General features: G+C 41.3%; 2 protein-coding genes across 8 annotated transcripts in view; one reads left to right on the top strand and one right to left on the bottom strand.

Moving 5' to 3' along the window:
- Nucleotides 1-24112, bottom strand: part of LOC117269612 (angiopoietin-related protein 2-like) — an 86037-nt gene extending 61925 nt beyond the window's left edge. Inside the window, exons 1-3 of the mRNA XM_033646773.2 lie at nt 23670-24112; nt 7826-8737; nt 6161-6354 (exon numbers count right to left, since the gene is read on the bottom strand). Of these exons, the coding sequence (XP_033502664.1) occupies nt 6161-6354; nt 7826-8702 (1071 nt within the window). The 5' untranslated portion in view covers nt 8703-8737; nt 23670-24112. The remainder of the gene's footprint in view (nt 1-6160; nt 6355-7825; nt 8738-23669) is intronic.
- Nucleotides 1-24574, top strand: part of LOC117269845 (ras-specific guanine nucleotide-releasing factor RalGPS1) — a 345328-nt gene that overhangs the window by 170407 nt on the left and 150347 nt on the right. The window lies entirely within an intron of this gene.

Raw genomic sequence — 24574 nt, 5'->3', positions numbered from 1 at the left:
TGGTGTTTCCTCTCTGGTTCTTCCGTGCTCAGCCTTATTTTTATCTTCTTATTTATTTATTTATTAGTGGCGTCTGGATTCAGTTACCGCAGACGGATGGCAATCTGAAATGGAATGAAGCCCACAGACGGCCAACAGCAGCTACAAAACAGTAGTGGAACGCGCCCCATCCGCCCACAGCACAATGCTCTTAAAGCCCTACACTATCCAAAGCTGGCAAAATACATTTATTTTATTTTATGGCCTTGACATTAACCTGTCATATTGTTGAGTTATCAAGGACACTTCCGCGTTTTTGTGTGTATACAGGAATGTTAAAGATATCATTGAGGAAAACGAGGTTGACGTGACGTGATTGAATCAGGGAATCCGTGTGTCCACCACGGGAGAGGACCCTAATTGACTTTAACTTCAACTTTACGTTGGCATTGTTTTCGTGGTGGCAGCACGTAATTTCAACCCATTACGTGCTGCCACCACGGAATGCGGTGTTAAGAGGTCGTGGTCATTTCACGTATTTCTGTGAGATCAGGTTGGGAAGAAAAGTCCGTTGCACAATCAAACCACGTTGGAGCCATTCCTGAGTCCACTGTCACTCTTAGTTAGTTATTGTTAAGACAGTCCAGTCTGCACTGTAGTTCATACACTTCACTGGAAAACCAAATTACACAGTAACACAACAAATAGTTGTACCACAGTAAGAAAGGGGAAACACTGTGGCTTTAACATTAAGTTTAAACCTTCTTTTTTTATAAACTCATGGTTTTTATAACAGGGGAGACCCAGCAGCTATAACTTGCAGAATTCTGTTTAGAGCTCTCAAATTTTAACACACCCCTGTTTACTTTTTTTTTGTTTGTTTGTTTGTTTGGCAGCTGTGGCTCAGAGGTAGAGCGGGTCTGCATGTCGAAGTATCCTTGAGCAAGATACTGAACCCCAAATTGCTCCTGATGGCTGTTCCAACGGTGTGTGAGTGTGTTAAAAATACTGAGAAGCAGGTGGCACCTTGTCGGGTAGCCTCCACTGTATGAATGTGTGTGTGAATGGGTGAATGTGACCCATAGGGCTCTAGTTCCCAGCGCAGCACAGGGTGGCGAACCCCACGCAGAGCTAGTTTCGAGCAGCGCAACCCGAGGTGCACTCAGTTTGGTAGTTTGGCAGACCGAGGTGCGCTGAGATGGGTGTGGCGGCACAGCAGGGGGAGGTGTCGACAGATCCAGCTTGGCGCAGTGACAGTTTCGTGCTAAAAGGCTTCACCGAAGGTGCACTAAAAGCTCGCCAGCTGAAACCAGGTCTACTGTCAGTGCAGGCGGAGCGCAGCTGGTGTAAGCCGAAGTTTGGCTGACCGGCGGACAGTGCGCACACGTCACCAAAACCTCACAGGCAGGTTTCCAGAATATCAAGCACATTAATAATGCAATAAATAGCCACAAAACCACAATCTAGCAACTATCTGCAATCAGCACATAAATGTATCTCTATATCGACTGTCCCGTCACATCTGATGTCAGATCAAAGGGGATTGGCACCGTTTGGAACGTTTGGCACGCGTAATGGAAACCCAACCTGATTTGATTAACACAGCTGCAAACTAATGAGTTCACATCCCTCTCAGCCAACCACAAACAGCCACAGCATCAGATAGGGAGTATATATTCAGCATCTGTCATCTTAGAAAAGCCAAAAGAAAAGAAACAGTGAGACTGCGAGAGAGAAAGAGAGAGCGCGCACGCACGAGAGAAACGCAACATTGATTTACAATTGTGGTGACCTACTCCCAGGCTACCTTTGCATCATCAGCCCGTGGAGGTCTGCTCGCAGTTCCGTATATTCGGACACTGCGAGCTTGGACCTCCCGGACCAAAACATCAATTTCCTCCTGGGAGAAGTTTGGCCGTCTGATGCTGCTGCTCTCTTCTGCCATGGCGAATTGAGTAAACTCTCATTACGCCTTTGTGCGGCACATTTAAGGGCGAGGAGAGGGGCTCATTTGATTGGTGTGATGTGTGTAAAACCCACTCCACGCCTTCTCTCCTCCCTCTTTCCGACTTGCGCAGGTAGGAGGGATGGAGGTGGGAAAGAGGAGTAGCTGTGCCAGGCACACGGTGTGCCAAACTTGTAAAAAATCCGCCTGGCCACACCCAGTTGGCGAAGCGCAGGTGCGCTGCGCCCCCGCCTCGCCCGGTCTGCAAAACTAGAACCCATGGTGTAAAAAGCTCTTTGAGTGGTCGGAAGACTAGAAAGGCGCTATACAAATGCAGGTCCATTTACCATTTACCAGTTTGTTTTTCCCCATGTCTGTGTACTACAAATAGCAATGTTACCAACTTCTCCAACTATATCATGGAACTATTTGATGTCTACTGTTAGTTGTGTACTACACATATCAGTCCCTCCAGGATCTCGCGGCAAAAAAAACTTGAATTTGCGGCCAAAACCCCTTGAATTTAAATTTAAAAATTGTGGCATTTTTATGTGATTTTTTTGCGGGAAATTGCAGCAAATGACAAAAATTGTGGCTAATGACAAAAGGAGTGACTTTTTTTTTTAATTACTACCTCCAAAAAAATAAGTAATGTAATCACTTGCTATAATAATCATACTGAATATTACAAAAATAGCTGCAAATGTTTTTTTTATAGTTCTCTTCTTTAGTTTTATTTAATTAGTTTCAAAACATGGACTCCAATAATGTTGCAAAAAATCCTGAAATGAAAGTGAAATATTGTAGCTCTCAAACCACACAATGTGACTGTAAAACAACATATAAGCTACATCTTCTGTAAACATAACATTTTAATACATTCAACACATATTGTATGCATTTAAACAGTGCAAATTCAAATGTCAGTACAGAGCGTTTCTCCATACTGCAATGCCATTTGATGACACGTCTGATGACACGTCTGATGACGCGTCTGATGACGTTTGAAATGACGTCGAGCGCGGGATGACTTCCAGTTGGCCAAAAAATGCGGAAGGACTTTTGAAAAATTGCAAGCCCCCGCAAATATTGCGGACTTTCATTGAATTTGCATTATTTATTGTGATCGCAAGATTTTCTGGAGGGACTGACATATAGCCTCTATCCCAGTGAGAAAGAAGAAACACAGTAGTTTTACCCCTAAGTTTAAGATTTTGGTAACACTCTATGAAAACCACATGTATAGTGCATTATGAGGGCATTTATAGTGAACTGTAATGCATTTGTAGTGCATGCACCATCATAACATTTTGGATGTTTTTTTTAATATATTGATGGTTTTTATACTACCAGGTTTTAGGAGATATTAAAGCACCTCAGCACCCCTACGTCTTGTATCCATGCTATGTGCATAAATAATAATAATAATAATAAATAAATATCCTAAGGATAATAAAACAATGTTTGCATTTTTGTTTGTATTAACATCATGCATCCGTTCTCTTATGAAACATGAAAAAGAATGCTTTTCAATTTATGTAATATTCATATATTGTACAAAATAAGAAAAAGCATGTTGACCATTGAAACAAGAGTTACAGCTAATTCGCAATGCTGTGGCAAGAATCTATGAAAAAAAATTATCTCATTCCATGGAAACTGTGTAATCTGGATTGATTAAATATCAGGGGTTTTTTTACCCGATTATAACTTGTAATATTAATCTGTTGTATATTTGGCGTACTGAGTGCTTAATTTGAGCTGGAACGTACTGGCATACCAGGATCTTTTCAGAAAAGGCCCTGGTGTGTTCCGGAACTAAATTGCATGGGTCTAGAACTTTTCACATCTAAAAACTACATATAGTATTGGCTGATGTCACTAGTGTTGCGGTGCCTCACGTACCACTACTGTGGGATAAGTTCAAAGTCCAATCGCAAAAGGGTGAGTGTCCATGCACCATCCAATAACGGCGCGCGCTGGTCACCTGGCACTCAATATACTGCTGTAGTGGTTTGTTTTCCAGACATTTTAGTATCTTTGAGCAGTGAAAGTTATTATTTATTTATTTTTACTTGTCGGCAGTGATTTGTTTTCCACAGAGCTCTACGTGCGATTGTGGGTTGAACGGGGGTCACAGACAGGAATATGGCGGTCAAATAGCCTACGGCGGTTCCGCGGCGCAAGATAACGGCTTACCGGTGACAGAGAAGTCCGACTCAAGGTCCAGTAGCCTAATTTCCTCTTTCGTTGGCGTCATGACTGCCCAGTAGTACCTGGACAACCGAGCCGTGGCGGCATGTGTGGTGTCAGAGGAGAAATGAGCCTTTCACATTTCTCTCTTTGTGGCTGGTAACGGCCCACAAACTTTAGGGACTGTTCTTTACTTATGAAGGGACTGTTCTTTATTTGTCGGGGTGGGGGGGGGCTGGTTGATTTTTATTTTATTTATTTTTTTTATTTCAATCCCCCCTATGTTAATCACTTATTGATGCTGTTTTTGAAGTATGAATAAGTCAATAAGTAATTTATTCCATTGAAATATCATTGATGTATTATTGAAAAGTGATTTATCTTTTTATAAATGATAAAAGGCACATCTGCCTCATTTTTGCTGTGGTATCGTGATACTACTCAGAACCGTGATACTTTCACTGGTATCGTACCGTGGGTCCCAATTTTGGTACCGTGACAACACTAGATGTCACAGCCATTCCATTTGGAGTTGTGCAGTGAGGCGGCTCGGGTGCTGCTTAAAAAAGTGTTCCCCCACTTTTGGGAGTGGGGGAACACTGCTCTCAAAGTGTTCCCCTACTTCTAATTTTACAAATTAAGCACTGGGCGTACTGTTATATTCAAAGATGTAGGGTTTTTTATTCTTTGGTTTCCCTATTTATTCCTTTCATCACTAATAACAACTTTATTCACAGTTTTGTTCATTGATTTTTTTCTGATTGCTTCTTTTTATTTTTTATTAAGAATAACAAGATTGAATTATTTTATTTTAGAATATAATTATTTAGTCATTACTATCTAAAAAACAGCAAAGGGTTGTATGTTCACGTGGTCTAGAATCAAAAGTAGAACAGCCCTGAACTGACTTCATAAACACTAATTATCCTCTGCCTTAGACTGTGGACTTTTTTTTCCTCCAAAGAACATGGCCATTAACTTGGTTTACGCCATGTTCAAGAAACTACATCATGATTTATGTAAAGTCTGTGTATTTCTTTGTTCTTAGTGTCCTATCTACAGAAAGTGCTTATCAGTACACAACAGTAAGTGCACCACTTTGGTCCAGACTGAAATAGAGAAAGAATAACAATTTCACGCATCACTCATCCTGTGAAATATCTCAACATCTGACTGATCACTGGTACATAATTTTGCACAGACGTTCATGGTTCTTATTTAATGTATCCTAATGATTTACGGGAAATTTGATACACAATCATATTCCCCTCAAGGGATCTTTAAAGATGGAAAGGTTATATGTCAGTGACAGTGTTCCAGGAGTCAGACTTTGATGCCAGTTGACCAAGTAGCTGCATCTCAGCCTCTGCTGGACAGAGCCATGATCTGTTTGGAGACCAATAACAAAGAAAACGAACAAGCATATTTAGATAAAAAAACATCGGTAAGCATCACATAATGTGTGTTTTTTAATCTGGTGGGAGCATTTTTTTCCATTAAAGTTGGAACAACAAAGATATGATGGGTTAAAGAGTGATTTGCAGTGCCTGCCCCATTAACTACATAGAACTGACACCAAAGTCTGGCTCCTCGAATGCTGTCATTGACTTTATGACCGTTCCTTCTTTTTAGTTTCCTTGATGAATTGTAATGACTTAAGTGGTTCTCTTACTTTTCGTCCAGCACCATCATCGTATGTTCTCATCGGCCTTCCCTGTTTTTGTTTTGTGCTAATTAGATGGTAAACTTTATACTAATGTAACATCTGGATGTTGGTATTGGCTTTTTTTTTTGTATGTTAGCATACTGACATTAGAATTTAGCTCAAAGCACTACTGTGCCTACATATAGTCTCACAGAGCTGCTAGCATGGCTGTAGACTCTTAGTCTTGCCTAAAAAGTGTAAATGATTCTGAGCTTAAAATATAACACCCTGTCTCCATTTAATGCAATGGATGCTGACATCTTTGCAGCTCGATTTTTCAGATTTTTTTACAAGACATAAAGAACATTATGTTTCCAAGCTCAGATACTTGTTATCACCTTGTACGTCTCCCAGTTTCTAAAGAAGTTCACAGAACCATCCTGACGTCTCTGAATGACAGTCCAGCCACCAGGGTCTTGTCTCTGGTCACACCAAACCTGCATGAATCGGTTGCCATTGTCTGGTTTCAGGAGGTACATGCCACTGGTGGTGTATCCACCCTGCAGAGCTTCTAGACAGTCTTTGAAAGGACCTGCAGGGGAGATGGAATTCTGACTGATAAAACTGTATACTGCATATTGATCTACAAAGGTTTTAATGACTAGCATTCATTTTCACTAACATGCTAATGTCATGATTATTACAATTCTAACAACCTGTGCAAGTAACGGACACTGCAACATCAAATAGAATGGTAAACATAGTGTTCCTGTGAAATCATTGTTGACCATGTATTATGTATGCCAGTTATGACAAATGATTTCCAATGTCTGTGATGCTGGCAGCACTAAATATTACCATGAACAAAACCTTTATATTTCTAGATAACCATAGAAGACCACATGGAAACACAGAAACAACACATTTAAATTGCTGTATTGTATTCAAATCTCACCGAATGATTGTATGCAGTGGTTACTTGTTTCATTTGTCCACCTTGGAGTCCTGGAAAGCTTTGTGTGTGACAGCCTTACTGTAAAGTTACAATGCTGTAACAGTGTGTGTGTGTGTGTGTGTGTGTGTGTGTGTGTGTGTGTGTCTGTGTGTCTGTGTGTGTCTGTGTCTGTGTGTGTGATTGTGTGATTTAAATGCATTACATTACAGCACAAAGTATCATCTTCCTATAACTCAGGTACAGCTGAGGGGACATATCCCCATCAATTCTCCCTTCTCGTCTGCATATAATGATATAATTTATTTTCTTACAGTGACTATTCTCCTAAAAAAGATGCTGGAATTTAATATCAATCAAAGATAAGGCAGAAAAGGAAATTAAATATTATCTACCCCACCCTATACAGCAATGCGCCAACAAAGGAAGCAGAAAAGAATACGGTAATCTTCTAAACATAGATGTAAACAGCACAGAATAAAATGGCTTTGCAAATGTTTTATGAGGAAGGAAATACATTCAACACTATGGTTAAACCTCAATGATACAAATACATTTTGGTGAATAATACTACTGTAAATGTAAACATACTTTGGTCAGCCAGGATCTGCAACTGTTTTGGTCACAGTGCTTTAAAAGTTTAAAATGCACCATAATATTTAAAAGGTGTGTTAAAAAAGTCATGAGCTAAGATCAAATAAAATGATTTCAAAAACTTTTCCTCAGTTTGAATTGTGACGTGCAGTGACAAATGTCTTTTTGTGGCACTAGATCAATTACAGATGATTCTGATGTGAAAATGGTATCATCAATGAAGCTGATTCTATTCTTATTCTGATATTTATGTTCACTCTAAGATTGCATTATTGTAAACTAACTAGTTACAACCACAAACAAGTTACTGAAGATGTGTAAGAATTTTATAGCGACTTTGACATCAATTGCAGCTGCAGTAATTTTTCAAAAAGGCTTCTGTGATCCTCATTGTCAGTAAGGTTTATCGCTGTAGAAAAAACAATTCCCCAGCTTTGTTAAGTATTGGACAATGTGTGGTCTGTGTCCCCTGATCCTAGAGGAAGACATACAAGTGTTTGTGTGGTCATCTACTTACCAGAGGGCTCACTCGTAAAACTGTATGTTGCACTTGGCATTGTGGGCAATGGAGGTGGTAATGCTTTGGAGTTCTGGTCACTCTGTATGTCATTTGTCATGGGTTTATTGGTGTAGCGGGTGTAGGTAGGTGGGTGGAAGGGCCTGTAGCCTCCAGGTGAAAGTATAGGCATCTGTAGAGGAGGCTGTGAATGGGCAGCGCGGCTCCTGTCCTGCACTATACCATATGAGTATCCTCCCCGCTTACAATGTTCCTCTAGTTGCAGCAGGAGAGCGCTCTGGTTACTTGCAAGAGCTGACAGATGCTGGTACTTATGTTCCAGGTCACGGTAGCGTAAGGCTAGCCTCCCCATCTCGTTTGTATGGTTGAGCACACAGATCTCCAGCTGTGACACCTCTAGAGCATTATCTCGTTTGCGGATAATCTCATGCAGCAGCTGCATGTAGAGCTGTGTAACTCTGGAGTTCATGTTGCGACTCTCTTTACGCAGTAGCTTGACTTCATTGACCACCCCCCCATCTACTGCTACCAACTCCTGCAGCGATTCAATCTGCCGTTGCTGCTTCTGCAGCTCACTGTTGAGCAGCTCCAGCTCCTGCTTATTGACCCGATTCTCCAGCATGGCCTCAGGCTCCTTGGAGTTCACACAGATGGCCCCATTGTTTTTCTGCTGAGGGACAAAAAAGGTGTAAGAACATTTGTCTGTTTGGGAAACGCTGTGGTCAACCATGGCACGTTTTTGCCGTTTTGATGCATAGATAAACTCTTTCTCCAAGATCTCTTCAATGTTTCCCATTTCCTGAGTGTCTCCCTGGAGAGAGGACTTGGTTCCAGAGAGCAACAGGAGCACCAGCAAAACCACCACAGGGGGAATCATGGCACAATCCTGCTGCACCCAACCCAAGAAGATTTCTGGAACAGAGGGAGAAAAGATTATCAGTAAATGTCTATTGTCTCATATCATTCATATATTGCAGCTAGCCTATAGCATTACTAATTGTCACAATCTTCTGGTGCTTAAAAAAGCCTTCATTAGGGCCCAAACACCAGAGGAGAGATTTGTGTGAAAGACCAAGGAAAATATCAAACACTGAAAGGACATGGCGTCAGTGACTGTATTCAAAGAGCCAGACTTTGGTTTAAGTTCTGCTAAATTCAATGGGGCAGGCAGGACAAATCACACTGTAACCTATCATATCTTTCTTGTTTCAACTTTGGCTGAAAAATCCTTGATTAAAAATCACGCATACTTACTAATGCTTCAGTGTTTCCCCCTAGGTTTACAGCTTTTGGGGGTTGATTTCTGATTCGAGTGGAGATTTTTCAGTTCCAGTATCAATTTTTTCTAGTATGTGAAAGAGATTCTCAGAGAACTAACAATGTAACGTTTACAAGGATTTTTTTTTTTTAAACAATAAATTCACAACAGGAATAAAACTGAATATTTTAGAACTAAATGTTTCTAGCGCCGCAACAGTAATATTAAAACAGCAAAGTCACAGTATGAACTTAATATCTCACTGGAAATAAAATAAAAATGTCAATAAAATAAATCATATTCCTGACATCACAATACTGAGTCAAGTTTAGAAAGAATAGAGAACACAGACATCAGTCAGTATCAGTCCTGCTGTCCTTTCTGCTTCTCCCTCTGCTGCTGAGGAGAATCACTGCCTGCAGGTCACATGACCACGGGTACGTTTTAAGAAACGAGACAAACTGAGTTAATCCATTAACATAAACAGTTGTTGTTGTTTTAGCTTGTTAGCAACAATTTGCTGGAAAGCGCTCTATGCTTGTTTATAACATAATATTGGCGGCGCTGGATGAGAGACTGCAGACAGAGCAGATTGAAATATCACTTTTTGTTTACATGTAGCTGATCAGGTATATTGATAAAGTATTGGCTTTTTTCTCGAGGAGGTTTTATTGCACTCACAGTAACAAGTGTAGTTGTCAGCTCAAGTTACCTTCCCATTTCTGTCTCCGCCGCTGCATCTTTACTCCATGTTTGTGTGTGTCTGTGTGTGTGCATAAAAGTGGCTCAGAAGCCAGGATGCACAGACAGCAGGAGGAGACGCTGCAGCATGATAATAAATTACACCCAAAAGTAAGCTAACAGTTACAGATTAAAGACCCGGTAATGTGGAGCTTCTCAATACAACAGTCGTTCATAACTGCGGCTCATTTACTCATGAGATTACCGGTGTTACAGCTTCACAAATCCGCGGAAATAAGTGTATATTGAAAGATCGATCTTGGATTTTACGAATCAATGTCGGGTAATCCCAGTGAAGATCAATTTGAATTGGATGAATCGATTATTTTAACCCAGCCCTAGGTGTGCATTGAGGCGAAACTCCGCCGTGCGCAATACAGCGAGCAGAGGAGAATTGTAAACGCGTGACCACATAGAGACAGAATTGACATGTCGTTGTGTAAATAAGATAAATAACATCAGGCTATTTAGTTTGTTTAATAAAAGGACAAGGTATTGACCTGTTGTATATGAAAGGTAACCTTAAATTACCTCTGTTGTGATCTGGCGCTCTGTAGAAAATAAAATTAAAATTAACATGACAAGGGACAAGTGGAATAGTTTATAGGCTACTGAACTTGAATTGAATACTTTAATAAATACAGGGAGAGACAATGTTCAGGTTCAGAGCTTCCAGGGGAACTGAGTCAGTCCACAGCTCTCAGCGTGGCATGCAGAAGCAGCAAACAGGTGAAGAGCCGGTGTCCGCCGGACGCACTCACACAGCAGGCAGTTCAGTTGTGTGCAAGGGTAACATGGTAACGTACTTTTTTGATTGTGAACGGATATCAAACCTTCAGATTTTCAATTTTAAAAGTACCTCTATCTCTCTTTCACCAATACACTGATTGAAAAATACATTCAAATTCATATGTTGTTGTACTGATGAAATTTATTCATGTTAGCACCAAAAATGTCTGTGAAATTACTGTTTTAAAAGTCTTTACATTTGGGTTTGCTCAAAACTTGATGAAGTGAAATACAATCATTGACAATGGGTCAGGCAAGGGATCTTTTTCTGCATTGAGGCAGAAAATTCAAAAACTTTAAGTCCTATTTACAAATGGGCATATCATCTGAGAGTAGACATATCTACATTTTGATGTATAAATTATGTATGAAGAATGAAAATAGTGAGTGCTACAATTGGTTTAGGTCATAAAATGTAAAACCATAAAGGCATGAGAAAGTAAAAGTGGTTGTCTGTTGCTGAAAGTATGTGGAAGCAGTAGCATTTCAAAGTGGAGTATATTTAACAGGATTCCAAATCTCTCTTTATGGACTTACATTGTAAAAAAAAAAAAAAAAGGTAAATATCTTAATGCTGAATACAAGCATAAATATCCTTAAAGAGCTCAACATTTTGATATTTGAATGGTTTCTGTGGCTGAAATATGCAGAAATAGTGGTCGACCGACAAAGGAATGTAAGAAGTCATAATAATAAAGATTTGGATTTCAGTAGTTTTGATGCTGAAACAGCATTCAGACGACTAGAAAATGCATGTGAATGCTGAAAGTGCAGAAATATAAAACAAATTGCTTCAAAAATCTGAATATCTGGCAGAAATGGAAGCTGAACTGCATAATACTTTTTTGAAAACCCAGCAAAATTTCAACCTCTGTGACCAGAGCCACTATTGTGAGGAACTTTACATAAATAAGCCAAGTGCTTATAAACATTGCTTAAAAAGCGAAAGGCTAAATATTAATACTGTCAAACCTCGAAGTTGAGATGATGCCTTAGAGGGCTGAGAGAAAAACAGGGGTGTCGGTGGCTTAGTGGATAGAGCAGGCGCCCCATGTACAAGGCTGTTGCTGCAGCGGCCCAGGTTCGACTCCAGCCTGAGGCCCTTTGCTGCATGTCATTACCCCTCTCTCTCTTCCCCCTTCACGCTTAACTGTCAAAGGCAAAAATGCCCCCAAAAATATCTTTAGAAAAAACAAAAAAACAAACAAACAAAAAAAAAACAGCAGTCATAGCAGACGCATCCTTAAAAGATTGGAACAGTTTAACATTTGAATGGTTGACGTAGCTGAAAGTATGCAAAAAGTCACTGAAAGTCAACATGGGATAGAGTGAAGATGATAGAGAGAAAAGTTCAATATTTTAGAAAGCACTGACGGTCAGAAAAAGTTTATTTAAAGCATAAACTTTATGTATGTGTGAGTATAAGTCTGTGTGTGCATGTCAATATGTATCTGTGTGTGTGTGTGTGTGTACGCAAATATAATCTGTGTGTGTAACAATGTTGTTTTAAAGAAAAAAGTGAGTAGTTCCTTAAGAACTGAATGAATGAACGGCTCCTGCTGCTATAGATGACAGGAAAATATGATATCCATTCTGAGGGAGTTGTGAAGATCTTCTAGGATGTGTCTTATATTATGTCTCATAATATTATATTATTTATAATGTAACTATCCTAATATATGGTAAATGGACCTGCATTTGTATAGCGCCTTTCTTGTCATCCGACCACTCAAAGCGCTTTTTACACTACGAGTCACATTCACCCATTCACACACACATTCATGCACTGGTGGCCGAGGCTACTGTACAAGGTGCCACCTCACACACTGATGGAACAGCCATCGGGAGCAATTTGGGGTTCAGTATCTTGCTTAAGGATACTTCGACATGCAGACTGGCAGAGCCGGGGAACGAACCGCTGATCTTGCGATTGGTGGACGAGCCTGCTCTACCTCTAAGCCACAGCCGCCCCAGTAAATGGCTGCAAGCCAAAGTCAAACCTGCGACTGCTGCAGCGAGGCATCACCTCTGTACATGGGGCACCGGCACTATCCATTACACTACAGACGCCCCCTGTCACCTTATATGCAATTGTACCTATAAAAAGTGGTACCAGCCAGCAGTTGAACTACGATGCCATCTTGCTATTGACTGTCCTTCTGACACATCGTTGAATCTGTTGGACTGGACCAGTGGAGCTGTTTCATATTTTTGTAATGGATAGGTGTGTCATACACATACAGAGGCTGCCATACTACACTTAACTGTGAATATAAAAAAGTTGAATAAAGTCGGAGCTCAGCACCAAGCACCAAAATGTGTCCCCATGTATAGATAACACAAATATTAGAGCTAATTTGTTAACAGATGTGAGTCTTGCGCTCTGGATAAATTCAGTACCAAGAAAATGTTTAATTTTACCAAAGTCTTTTCATCTTGAATTTCACTCTGAGCATCTCCTTCACAACTTTCAGTTCATTTTCATCCGTGGCAGCAATGATCAAATCATGAACCCACATTAACATGTCCACTCATTTTTTGTTTCCCTTGTATGAACACAGTGATCAGCTGGATTTTGCACAAAAACTTCACTCTGATACTTGTGCAGCATCTTGTTCCATGTCTGCCTTATTGTTTTAGTCCATATACTGACTATTCTAGCTTATACACCAACTTTTTCTTTGTCCTAGACTTTGCTTCATGACCCTCTAGTTATTTCAATGTAAATCTCACGATCTATTAGTGCGTGTAGGTAGGCCGTTTGGACATCCATGTGATGTCTTGTTTTCCTGTGCTTCGTTTTGCATCAATAGTCTGATACTAGTCAGGTTAGCAGTAGGAGAAAATGTTTCCTCATGGTCTTCAACCATGTTTTGACTGTGTCCTTTGGCTATCATGCCTATCGTGCCTTGTATTTGTCATATCCAGCAACATTGTTCTTAACTGCATAAACCCATCTGCCCCCCACTGCTTTCTTACCCTCTGGCGAGTTGGTTAGGGCACTAGTGCCATTTTCTCTTATGTCTGGTTCACACTAAATAACATTTTTGTCTGTTCCGAGAGTCACTATGGCAGATAACATGATTGTGGACTCATAAAATCGTGCTGTGACTTGGTCAACAGACATGACAGGTCTGGTCATCTTTCACAACTTGTGTGCTGTCATCGTGTTATTCTTGTCCTATTTTTATTATTATTACTATTATTTCCATCACTGTGGCTGTTCATGTCCCAGCTGAAATGTTATTGTAAAAAGTGCCACCACATGGCAGGAGCTACATTTGAAGTACCATATGCGAACTGAATCCTCCACAAGTTCCTGCAAATGTTTCACAATAAACGCGTTTTTAGAAAATGAAGGGATTCTCTCAAGCAAAGTTATAAGGGGCTTTTAATATTATACAGATACAGGAAGTGTTGAGTTTGAAATGATGGGTCGATACATTTTCTTTATCAAGGCAAATGGGAGAGAGAGATGAAAAGTAAAAATATAAAAATACAGAGGGAATAATAAATAACTGCCCGTTTATAATGTAACCTGTTTCAAATGAAGCTGGTAGCCTCTGCAGTTGTGGTAAGTTAAAGCCCTGCCACTATTTTTTAATTTTATGACTTTATATGCTCCATTATGAAGAAATAACATTCTTTGCTAGCTTGATGCTAATGACGGTACTCACCGGGTTGTTAAAGTGCCTCTGCTGTTTCATGCCTTCATGTTTCCTTCCTCCATCATCACTAGAGGAAATATTAAAAAGGATGGGGTTTTGCTGCCGTACAAGTGTCCACGGCAGCAGATCACTCTGTGTTTCTATTGGTCAAATTGACAGCTGTGACGGGAGCAGTCGTGAACAACAAAAAGAAAATCAAACATGCTAGACTCTCTGTTGGAACGTTGTGAGGCGTCCCAGACGTGGCGTTGGTCGTTATCTACTATGACACACTCAGTGGTCGAATTATTAATTTTTAACAAGGGGGAAGCAATGTTGCTTTTATTTTTTTTGCGCGCACACATCATCAAATATGATAGCACAGATGTGCAAAATTAATCAAGATAAAGAAAAATGGCATGACCCATACCTGCTGCCTTTAAAAACACAAATAATGCAGTAGTATTGCTATTGCAATACAGACAAAAAAACATTTTAGAGTATAAATAAGAGTAGTTCTGAAATAGCTGTGAAAATTAATCTTAGAGTCACTCTTATCCTATAGACATTTCCTTAGCCAGTTATAATTTCTCCTTACCTGTGAAGCCTTGGTCTGATAATTGGTGCTGCTGTCAGGTCCCTGTCCTGATACCTGCCTGGTTTCTCCCTGTCCCTCTTCTATCTATTGCACTGATATAGATAATAAATGTGCAAAGCAAAATTCATAAATAGAATTAAGAATAGTAGTGGTGACATAGCTGTGGAAATTAATCGCAGTCACGTTTATGCTCTAGATATTTTCTCTCAGCCAGTTATAATCTCTCCTCATCTGTGAAGACCCTGCATGATCATCCTTGCTGGCCTCTGGTTCAGTTACTATATAGTCTTGTTAACTATCTTAACTTGATATATTGGCATCTATTAATTAGTCATCATTTAGCGAACATTATCTACATGCAACAGCATTACTCAACTTACACGGTTTGTTTGGAAGAAACTGTGCAAGGTTTTTTGCCTCTTGCTGGCTGGTTTGCTGAACATAGTTAACACAGAGACACTGCCCAGCAGCACACATCTCGTCTGTATGCAATTGATTATGATCACAACATGACAGCGTGTTTATGCCACCTGGCGCCGCCTACTCATGGTGTGTTAAAGACGGCTCGGAAAAACATGTTATCACATGTTAAAAACAAATTGAACGGTGGTAACAGCTTTAAAAAGTGCGGGGGACGGAGGGCAGAGATACGGGAAGTACTTGGGACATGTCCCCCGTGTCTCCCATGTCACCCCCTCAAATTATGTCTGTGCCTGCACACACAGATTCTAGCTTAACAAGGGGGATGCTTTTGGTCAATTTTCTAACAAAGGGGATGGCATCCTGCCTCATCCAGATGCACGGAAGATAGCTCTGCTTCTCACCGTCGTAGGACCTCAGACAGTGGAAGTATACAACACATTCGTCTACACCGTGGATGAGGATAAGGCTAAGTTCGACACAGCTGTACAGAAGTTTGATGAACACTGTTCACCTAAGAAAAATGAGACTTTTGAATGGTACGTGTTTCGATCACGCAGTCAACAGCCTGCAGAGAGCTTTGATGTGTTTTTGACGGACTTGAAGCTAAAAGCTAGAACATGCAACTTTGGAGTGCTACAGGACTCAATGATTTGTGATCAGATAGTGTTCGGGATCAAGGACATTAAAGTACGAGAAAGGTTGCTGAGAGAGACTGAGCTAACTTTAGCTGGTGCTGTAAAGATTTGCCATGTTAGTGAGTTAGCCCTGCAGCATGCTAAAACATTCAGTGAAATGGCGAGGGACGCATACAGCGCAGCAGTAGTCGTAGTGTCTACCCGGACACAGAAACCGAGAGCAGCATATGCTAAACGACACAAAGACACAGAGACTTTTGATTGCGAGAGGTGTGGTGCCAGACATTCACCAAAACAATGCCTGGCATATGGCAAAGTCTGCAACATGTGTAAAGGACGAAGCCACTTTGCAAAGCAATGCTTCTCCAAAGGAAAAAAGAGCCAAAGTGAACAGATACAGACAGTGGGCGATACATTCTTTGTGGGCATGGTGACACAGGAGGAGTCCATGTCTACAGAGATGGATAAATCAAGTGTAAACAGAGTGGAGGGGGACCCATGGACAGAGGCACTGCATGTGAATGGAGCTGTCATCACTTTCAAACTGGACACAGGAGCAAAGGCTAACCTGGTGAATGAGCATGACATCAAGGCCGTGAAGGTAAAACCACACATACATCCAAATAACAAGCCACTCAAAGCTTACAATGGACAGCCCATTAGCACCGCAGGCACATGCAGACTTAAAGTAAGAGCCTAAGGAAAGGAACACAGCCTCATGTTTGTTACTGTACCAGAGGGACACGACTCACTACTAGGTGATACAGCATGTGAAAGACTGGGTTTAGTGAAAAGAGTGCACCACATCCACAGTAATGCACCAAACAGTGTGGAGTCAATAGTGAACCAGTACCCAGACATCTTTAAAGGATTTGGTGTTCTGCCATTCACCTACAAGATACAGTTAAAAGAGGATGCAAAGCCTGTTATTCATGCACCCAGACGTGTTCCAGCACCACTGCGTGACAAGTTAAAGCAGGAACTTGACCGAATGACGTCACTGGGAGTCATCAAGAAAGTGGAGGAGCCCACAGAATGGGTTAATGATGTGTGTTAAGAAACAGACTGGTGATCTACGTGTGTGCATGGATCCAAAAGATCTCAATGCCAACATAAAGAGAGAGCATTATCAGATTCCAACAAGGGGTGAGATCACAAGTGAAATGGCTGGTGCAAGGTTCTTCAGTAAGCTGGATGCATTGCAAGGATTTTGGCAACTGAAGCTGCATGAAGACAGCATAAAATATTGCACATTTAATACACCTTTTGGCCGTCACTCCTTTCAGAGGATGCCTTTCGGAATCTCCTCTGCCCCCGAGGTGTTTCACAGGACTATGGAGCATATCATAGAGGGCATTGACGGGGTCCGGGTGTACGTGGAGGACATCGTGCTTTGGGGGTCCACCCTTGATCAGCATAATGAGAGGCTCACCAAAGTGCTGCTATGTATCCAAAAATATGGACTGAAGCTGAACAGAGCCAAATGACAGTTTGGAGTGACTGAAATCACCTTTCTGGGAGACAAGCTGTCTGCAGCAGGTGTCGAGCCAGACAGAGATAAGGTGAAAGCGATACTGGAGATGCCATGCCCTGAAGATAAAAAAGGTGTGTTGAGAGCACTGGGCATGATAAACTTTATCGGAAAATTCATCCCAAACCTGTCTTCAAAAACAGTGCACCTGAGACAGTTGTTGCATGATGGATGTGAGTTCAAGTGGACAGACAGTCATGAAAAGGAGTGGTCGCAGCTGAAACCTACACTCACTACAGAGCCAGTGCTGGCATACTTCGACCCATCTAAAAAGACAAAGATATCTACTGACTCATCAAAAAATGGGATTGGAGCAGTGTTACTGCAAGCTGATGGAGAGGATTGGAGACCAGTGGCCTATGCCTCAAGGACAGTGACTGCAGCCGAATGTCGATACGCTCAAATCGAAAAAGAGTGTTTGGGACTTCCACAGCTACGTCTATGGCCTGCCAACATTTGTGGCAGAGACAAACCACAAGCCATTGATCGCCATCATTAAGAAAAACCTCAGCGAGATGTCACCAGGCATCCAAAGACTGATGATGAAGCTGCAGTGCTATGACTTCAGCCTGATCTACATACCAGTACATTGTGCTTGCTGACGCTCTCTCCCGAGCCACAACATACAGGGGCACACACAGTGAGAGCTCCACAGAGACTGATGTAAACCTCCACATAAACCTGCTCACTGAATCACTCCCTGTATCTGACATGAAATCCAGGCTGATTGCGGTGGAAACAGAAAAGACGCATGCCTCCAGAGAGTCATACAAAATATGAATCAGGGCTGGCCTGGAGGTGACTGTCAGCAGTACTATAACATCAGAGTGGAGCTGAGTGTCGTCAATGGGCTTCTGCTCAGGAAGGACAGAGTTATCATTCCAACTGCAATGACACCAGAGATACTAAAGAGACTGCACGAGGGGCACCTTGGCATGGAAAAATGCAAGAGGCGGCCAAGAACAGCCGTGTACTGGCCAGGGATAAATGCAGACATTGACAGAATGGTCTCAAGTTGTGAGACCTGCCTGAAACATCAGGCAAAACAGCCAAAAGAGCCCTTGACAATAACCGACTTGCCAGAGGAACCGTGGCAAAAAGTTGGGACTGACCTGTTTCACTTGGATGGGAAAAAATACCTGCTGGTGATTGACTATCTTTCAAACTATCCCGAGATGGCACTGCTTCTTAGCATGACTGCTACATGTGTCATCAGACAAATGAAATCCATATTTGCCAGACATGGAATTCCTCAGGCTGTGTACAGTGACAATGGACCCTGCTACGGTTGCAAGGAGTTTCAGACCTTTGCTGAGGAGTATGATTTTAGGCATGTGACTTCCAGCCCCCTTTATGCCCAGTCAAACGGTGAGGCGGAGAAAGGAGTGCACATAGTCAAACAGTTACTCAGAAAGGCACAAGACAGTGGCTCAGACCCTTATCTGGCTCTTCTGAGTTATAGGGCCTCACCATTGGAACATGGTAAATCTCCCACTGAGCTTCTGATGGGACGTAGGTTACGCACCACACTTCCCTACACTGCCCAACAGAGGAAGCACAAGGAAGTCAGACAGAAGATGAAACATCTTCAAAAGAGACAAAAACTGAACTTTGACAGGTCCTCCAGAAGTCTAGCTCCACTGGCTAGACATGACACTGTGAGAGTAGAAGACTCCAACACCTGGAGCAAGAAGGCTACGGTGCTTGCAGAAGTCAGTGCAAGATCATATGCTGTCAAAACAGAGGATGGACAGATATTGAGGAGAAATCGAAGGAGTTTGCTGAAAACGAGAGACACTGTCACAGCAGGAAGATGTCACTGCAACATCTGATCCACTACCTCCTGTAACAGACAACAGTGTGTCAACTGAGCAGACCAACACATCACCTGTGCTGAGAAGATCTGCTCGGACTGTTAAAGCACCTGATAGACTGAACTTGTAAACAAGAAACGAGAGACTATTTAAAAACAAAGAGAAAGAAAATGTTTTGTTTCGTTGGATGTTAATTATGTGCTTTTTACAGGTGCAAGTTATTTACGTTATATACTGTTTAGCAGTTGAGTGTTCCTAAATTAGTCTGAATGCTGGATAAATAATATAGTATGTTTATTGAGTTAACTTCTGAAGAAAGGGGGGTGTGGTGATAAGGTGTTATTCCGTCTATCCACTAGGTGGCAGCTTAGGCCTGTGTTGTACCAGTGTGCTACAGTTAAACCTCATAGAGATACATGATAAAGTAGTGTAGAAGAAGACATATTGTTTTGAACATGTGAGAAGACATTAAATGGCTCAGATAGCCAAACCCACATTTCTTATGTTTTATTGAAACATAACAATCGGGATGATATCATATAGTGTGTACCTGGCATTAGTGATTACATTTATTTATACATAACATTAAACCATTCCTTTGAGTTAAACAATGTTACAGCTTCCCTGAATAATAGCGGTACATTGCATATTATCACAATATTATTATTCAATGATCTACATTTGTCAGTACCTGACAAACGTATCTCATGACTCTCCTCACCAGATACATATTCACTTTGATAACCTGGGGCTGTGTTCACAAAGTGTCCTGGTGCTCCGAGAGACAAAATTCTAAGAAAATTCTTAGAATTGTGACGTTTTCTTAGAATTTCCCTTTGAAGTTAAGACTAGGTCCTTGTAAAGATAAAAGTTCTTCACAAAGCATCTTAGCCCTTAAGATAGCTCTTAAGATGAAAAACTTAGGAGTAGAGAGGAAGACTTTTAAGAAGCTTAAGAGTTTCTTTCGCACTGCAGAAAATGGTGGAAATACAGAGGTAGGAGAAATTATCACTGTGTGTTAAATGTGTTGTATGTCATTGTAAAGCGCTGTGTCACTGTTGGAAAAAGTGTAAATAAATAACATGTATAATCATTATTATTAATATTATTTATCTCACGTGTTCATTTGCCAAAATTGCCCCTCAGTTGTGCTGCGCATGGGAGACTCCGAAAGGACAGATCTTTAGGGACCAGCAAGACCCTCTGGCCAATGATGATGAGTGGCTCAGAAGCCGGTTCCAATTGCCACGTGCAGTACTGCTGGATCTCTGCGTTGTGCTGGGCCCGACATTACATAGGAGCACCTGCAGGAACCAAGCTATGCCGGTCCCCCTTCAAGTGCTGACAACACTGGGGTTTCTGGCCACCGGCACCTTTCAGAGGGAATTGGCTGACAGGTCAGGGATATCACAGCCAACCTTAAGCTGTATTATGCCAGACGTGTTAGAAGGTTTCACTGGTTTGTCACAGTGGTACATAAAGTTTCCTTACACGGTGGGTGAACAGGCCAATAAAAAAGCGCAATTTGCAGCAAAGTCCTGTTTGTGGTGGAAATTTCCCTAGGATCTAGGTACCACGTCTGAAGGCTTGCTTTTGGTTCCAAAGGTACTAAACCAAAAGTGTTTGGTGGAAACAGGCCTTTAGGGAATAGAATTTAGGGAATTCAGGGCTTATATAAAAATGTTGATTAGTGCAGCTACTGCAGTGACCAAGATACATGACAAGCGGGAGATTTTACACTGTAAAAATCAACTCTTCAGCACTCTCTGATGGATAAAGTTTGTAATAGTGTACCCGGTGGGACTGTCATCAATCCTGTGAAGTTTGGGGAAAATTGGACCATATAAATTGGAGTTACAAACCACTTCCTGTTGCATGGCAACACCCGCAAGGTTAACACCTTGCCACGGTCACACGATTTGATGAAAATTCAAGCCTGTTATAACTTTTCTTCTTCAAGGTCTTTTGGTGGGACAGACCAATGTTTGAAGTCAATCAGATAAAATCTCGAGTAGTAGTTTATTAATTTATGAGCACTGGAAATGGGCAAAAATGCTCAAGTGGCACAAGTAAATTCAAAATGGCCGACTTCCTGTTGGGCTTAGAGCATGGCGCCAAGAGGCTTTTTTTTGTAGGTCTTTGAGAGTTACATGTGCCTACCAAGTTTCAAACATGCAGGTGAAACCAGCTGCGGGGGCTGCAGCCATCTTGACACATCGAAACTCCAAAAATCATATCAGACAACAGAATTTTGGACTTTTTTGGAATTTTCAAGTATCCCTTGCCACTTAAAACTCCACCACGGTATTAGCACTTGATGTAAAAACTGATATGAAAAAAAAAAAAAAAGAGCTTTATTTTTCAGTATAATGAAGGTCTAAGGACTTTTTATCAGCAAATTTGAGGTGGGTCTGATTAACCTCCTAGAAGAGGGACATCAAAGAATGAAAAAAGGAATTTTCTGTTGCCAATAGGTGGCGCTATGAGTTACAGCAACTTTTCTCATCATGGCAAAACATCATAATTCGCCACTGCACCACGGCCATGCCCTTTAACAAAAACTCAAAAAACAGTTTCCACAATAAAGCATCGTCAAGGTCTTATGGCATTTTTGACCAAGTTTGAGGTGGATGTGGTCAACTCTGTAGGAGATGTACATCAAAGTCTAAAACATGTAATTTCCTGTTGCCAGTAGGGGCGCTGTAACTATCACTAATTATTGACATGTGGATGTGTTCAGCACAGGACTGTGATCAATCCTGTGAAGTTTGGGGAAGATTGGACCATGTATGCTGGAGTTACAAACCACTTCCTGTTGCATGGCAACACCCGCAAGGTTAACACCTTGCCACGGTCACACGATTTGATGAAAACTCAAGCCTGTTATAACTTTTCTTCTTCAAGGTCTTTTGGTGGGACAGACCAACGTTTGAAGTCAATCAGATAAAATCTCGAGTAGTAGTTTGCTGGAGTTGTAAACTACTTCCTGCTTTGTGGCGAGACCCCTAAGTTTGACGCCTTCCCACGGTTACACAGTTTGACCAAAACTCAAGCCTTTAATAACTTTTCAAATTCAAGGTCTTCTAGTAGGACTGACCAAGGTTTGAAGTGGATCAGATAAAATCTCTAGGACTAGTTAATTTACGACACCTGGAAATGGCAAAAAAAAGCACCAAAATTGCAATTGGTAAATAAAAAATTGTGAATGTACTGATGGGTTTGGAGCATGGCTTCAAGAGGCTATTTTTGTACGTCTTGCAGTGTTACATATGCCTACCAAGTTTTTTCACCAGTTCTGATATATCCGCAAAGTTTCATGAAATTTTGAGTATGTTAAGCCTCCCAAAAAGGCAATTCATTGGGGATAAAAATAATAATAATTAAAGCTGAGATGAACGGGCCCTCGCACCTTCATGCAACTCAGGGGTGCTGGCAGGATGCCTGCTGACGCGGCAGTTCATTTCCGTCAAAAGAGAGAGAGAGAGAGAGAGAGAGAGAAAGACAAAGGCGGGTGTGGTGATCAAAGAGCAGTTTGGCCTACAAAACAAAATGGCTGGCAACAGAGAACTACAAGATGGCCGAATCAAAGCTAGCTTCAGATCGGGGGAGGTGTTTGTCTGACCGTGTGGTCAGGACAAAGACAAAGGAAAAGAAGCGGGGACTTTGAGATGCCTGTTTGGGTGTAGTTCTGTTGAAAGCCTATTTGTTAATGAGTCTATGTGAATATGATTTGTGTTGCAAACAGCCTGGATTAGTGCAGAGTTGTTTAGTTGTGTGCAAGAATCTCGTTTCTTAGTTCCTGTTAGACAAGGTGCCGCTGCATTCTGAATTAGCTGGAGAGTTTTTAAAGACTTATTAGAGCTACCTGATAATAGGGAATTACAGTAATCCAGCCTTGAGGTAACAAAAGCGTGGACCAATTTTTCTGCATCTTTTCGGGTTAGGATGGGCCTAATTTTCGCAATATTACGCAGATGAAAAAATGCAGTCCATGAGATTTGTTTTAAATGAGAATTAAAAGACAAATCTTGGTCAAATATTACTCTGAGGTTTCTTACGGTAGTGCTAGAGGCCAGAGCAATGCCATCTAGAGAAACCATGTCATCAGATAAAGAGTCTCTGAGTTGTTTGGGGTATCACAACATCTGATCTTTAAGGCTACAAAAATGATGCACAAGACATCTAGAACATCTCCAACTATAAAAGCAAAGACTTAAAAATATTTTATACAGAGTATATACCATACTGTCAGAGTAAAGATACTTAAAGGGGAACAAAGGCAAGGAAAACTGTGTGTTATGGGCAAAACAAGTTGTGAATGTTGGCTAAGTGGGTACAGAGCACAGTCCGGTATTCAGTGTTTTGCATATGAAATGTAAATTTCGGGTCAGATAATTGCTCCACTTACCTCCACTTGTCACTGTGTCCTTATATCCTTTGCCTTTCTAACAAGTTTGACTTTGAGTCCTTCCTAGTCAGTCATTCCTCATTTCCTCTGTTTGTCAATTATTCCGTCAGTGTAACTTCTTTATATTATTTCCTTTTCCTTTACTTCCTTTTCCAGACCTTGTGGTCTGTAAAGACCTAAAGGAAAATGTTCTGCTGCGATGATGTCTCTGCAGCTGCAACAAAACAGTCAGAGCTTTCCTTTTGTAACCTCAACTGCAGCAAAGGATTTTTCCACCTTTGTCAAGTGATGATGAGTCATAAACTGTGAGCTCAAGTCTGTTCCTCAGTTAGAATCTGTCGGTCTTCCTTCCATTAGAAGTGACACATATTTTCGCTTGAAGTAATTTAGCAGTAAGCCACGGCAACGCCCCTTTCCCCTCCCCTTGACAACAGGGAGATCATGAAGGAATTAGACAGAGGCTCCCAATCCCCCCACCTAAACCCTTGTCCCCTGCGGTCCCCCTGCATCTATCAGCCTAACTGTCTTCCTTTTTGCCTCTGCTCTCCTTTAGCCAGCCCAGGACTCCATCTGTGGAAGGGACTGGGAGAGCTGATCAGTGCATGTGTTTCAGTAACATCACCAGTTTAGAGCATGTGAATCTTGACGTGTACTTAATGAGGGAAGCTACGTGAAAGACTGATGTTTACCCTATATGTTCTACTGTTTGTTTTACCTTTGGTTCAACACTAAAGCTACAGAATATTGATAGATTTTTAATTGAGGTGGCCGTTTGTGTGGTAGTGTGATTTAGTATGCCAGCCTCCCAAGGTGCAAACAGTTAAAAAAGTTACAAAATAGTGACACTTTTGTATTTGCTCCCATTTTTCACAGGTTTAAGTAAGAGATCGAAATTTTTCCATGCA

The sequence above is a fragment of the Epinephelus lanceolatus genome, chromosome 19 (genome assembly GCF_041903045.1).
Source record: "Epinephelus lanceolatus isolate andai-2023 chromosome 19, ASM4190304v1, whole genome shotgun sequence".
NCBI lineage: Eukaryota > Metazoa > Chordata > Actinopteri > Perciformes > Serranidae > Epinephelus > Epinephelus lanceolatus.
This window is presented reverse-complemented; position numbering and strand designations above follow the sequence as displayed.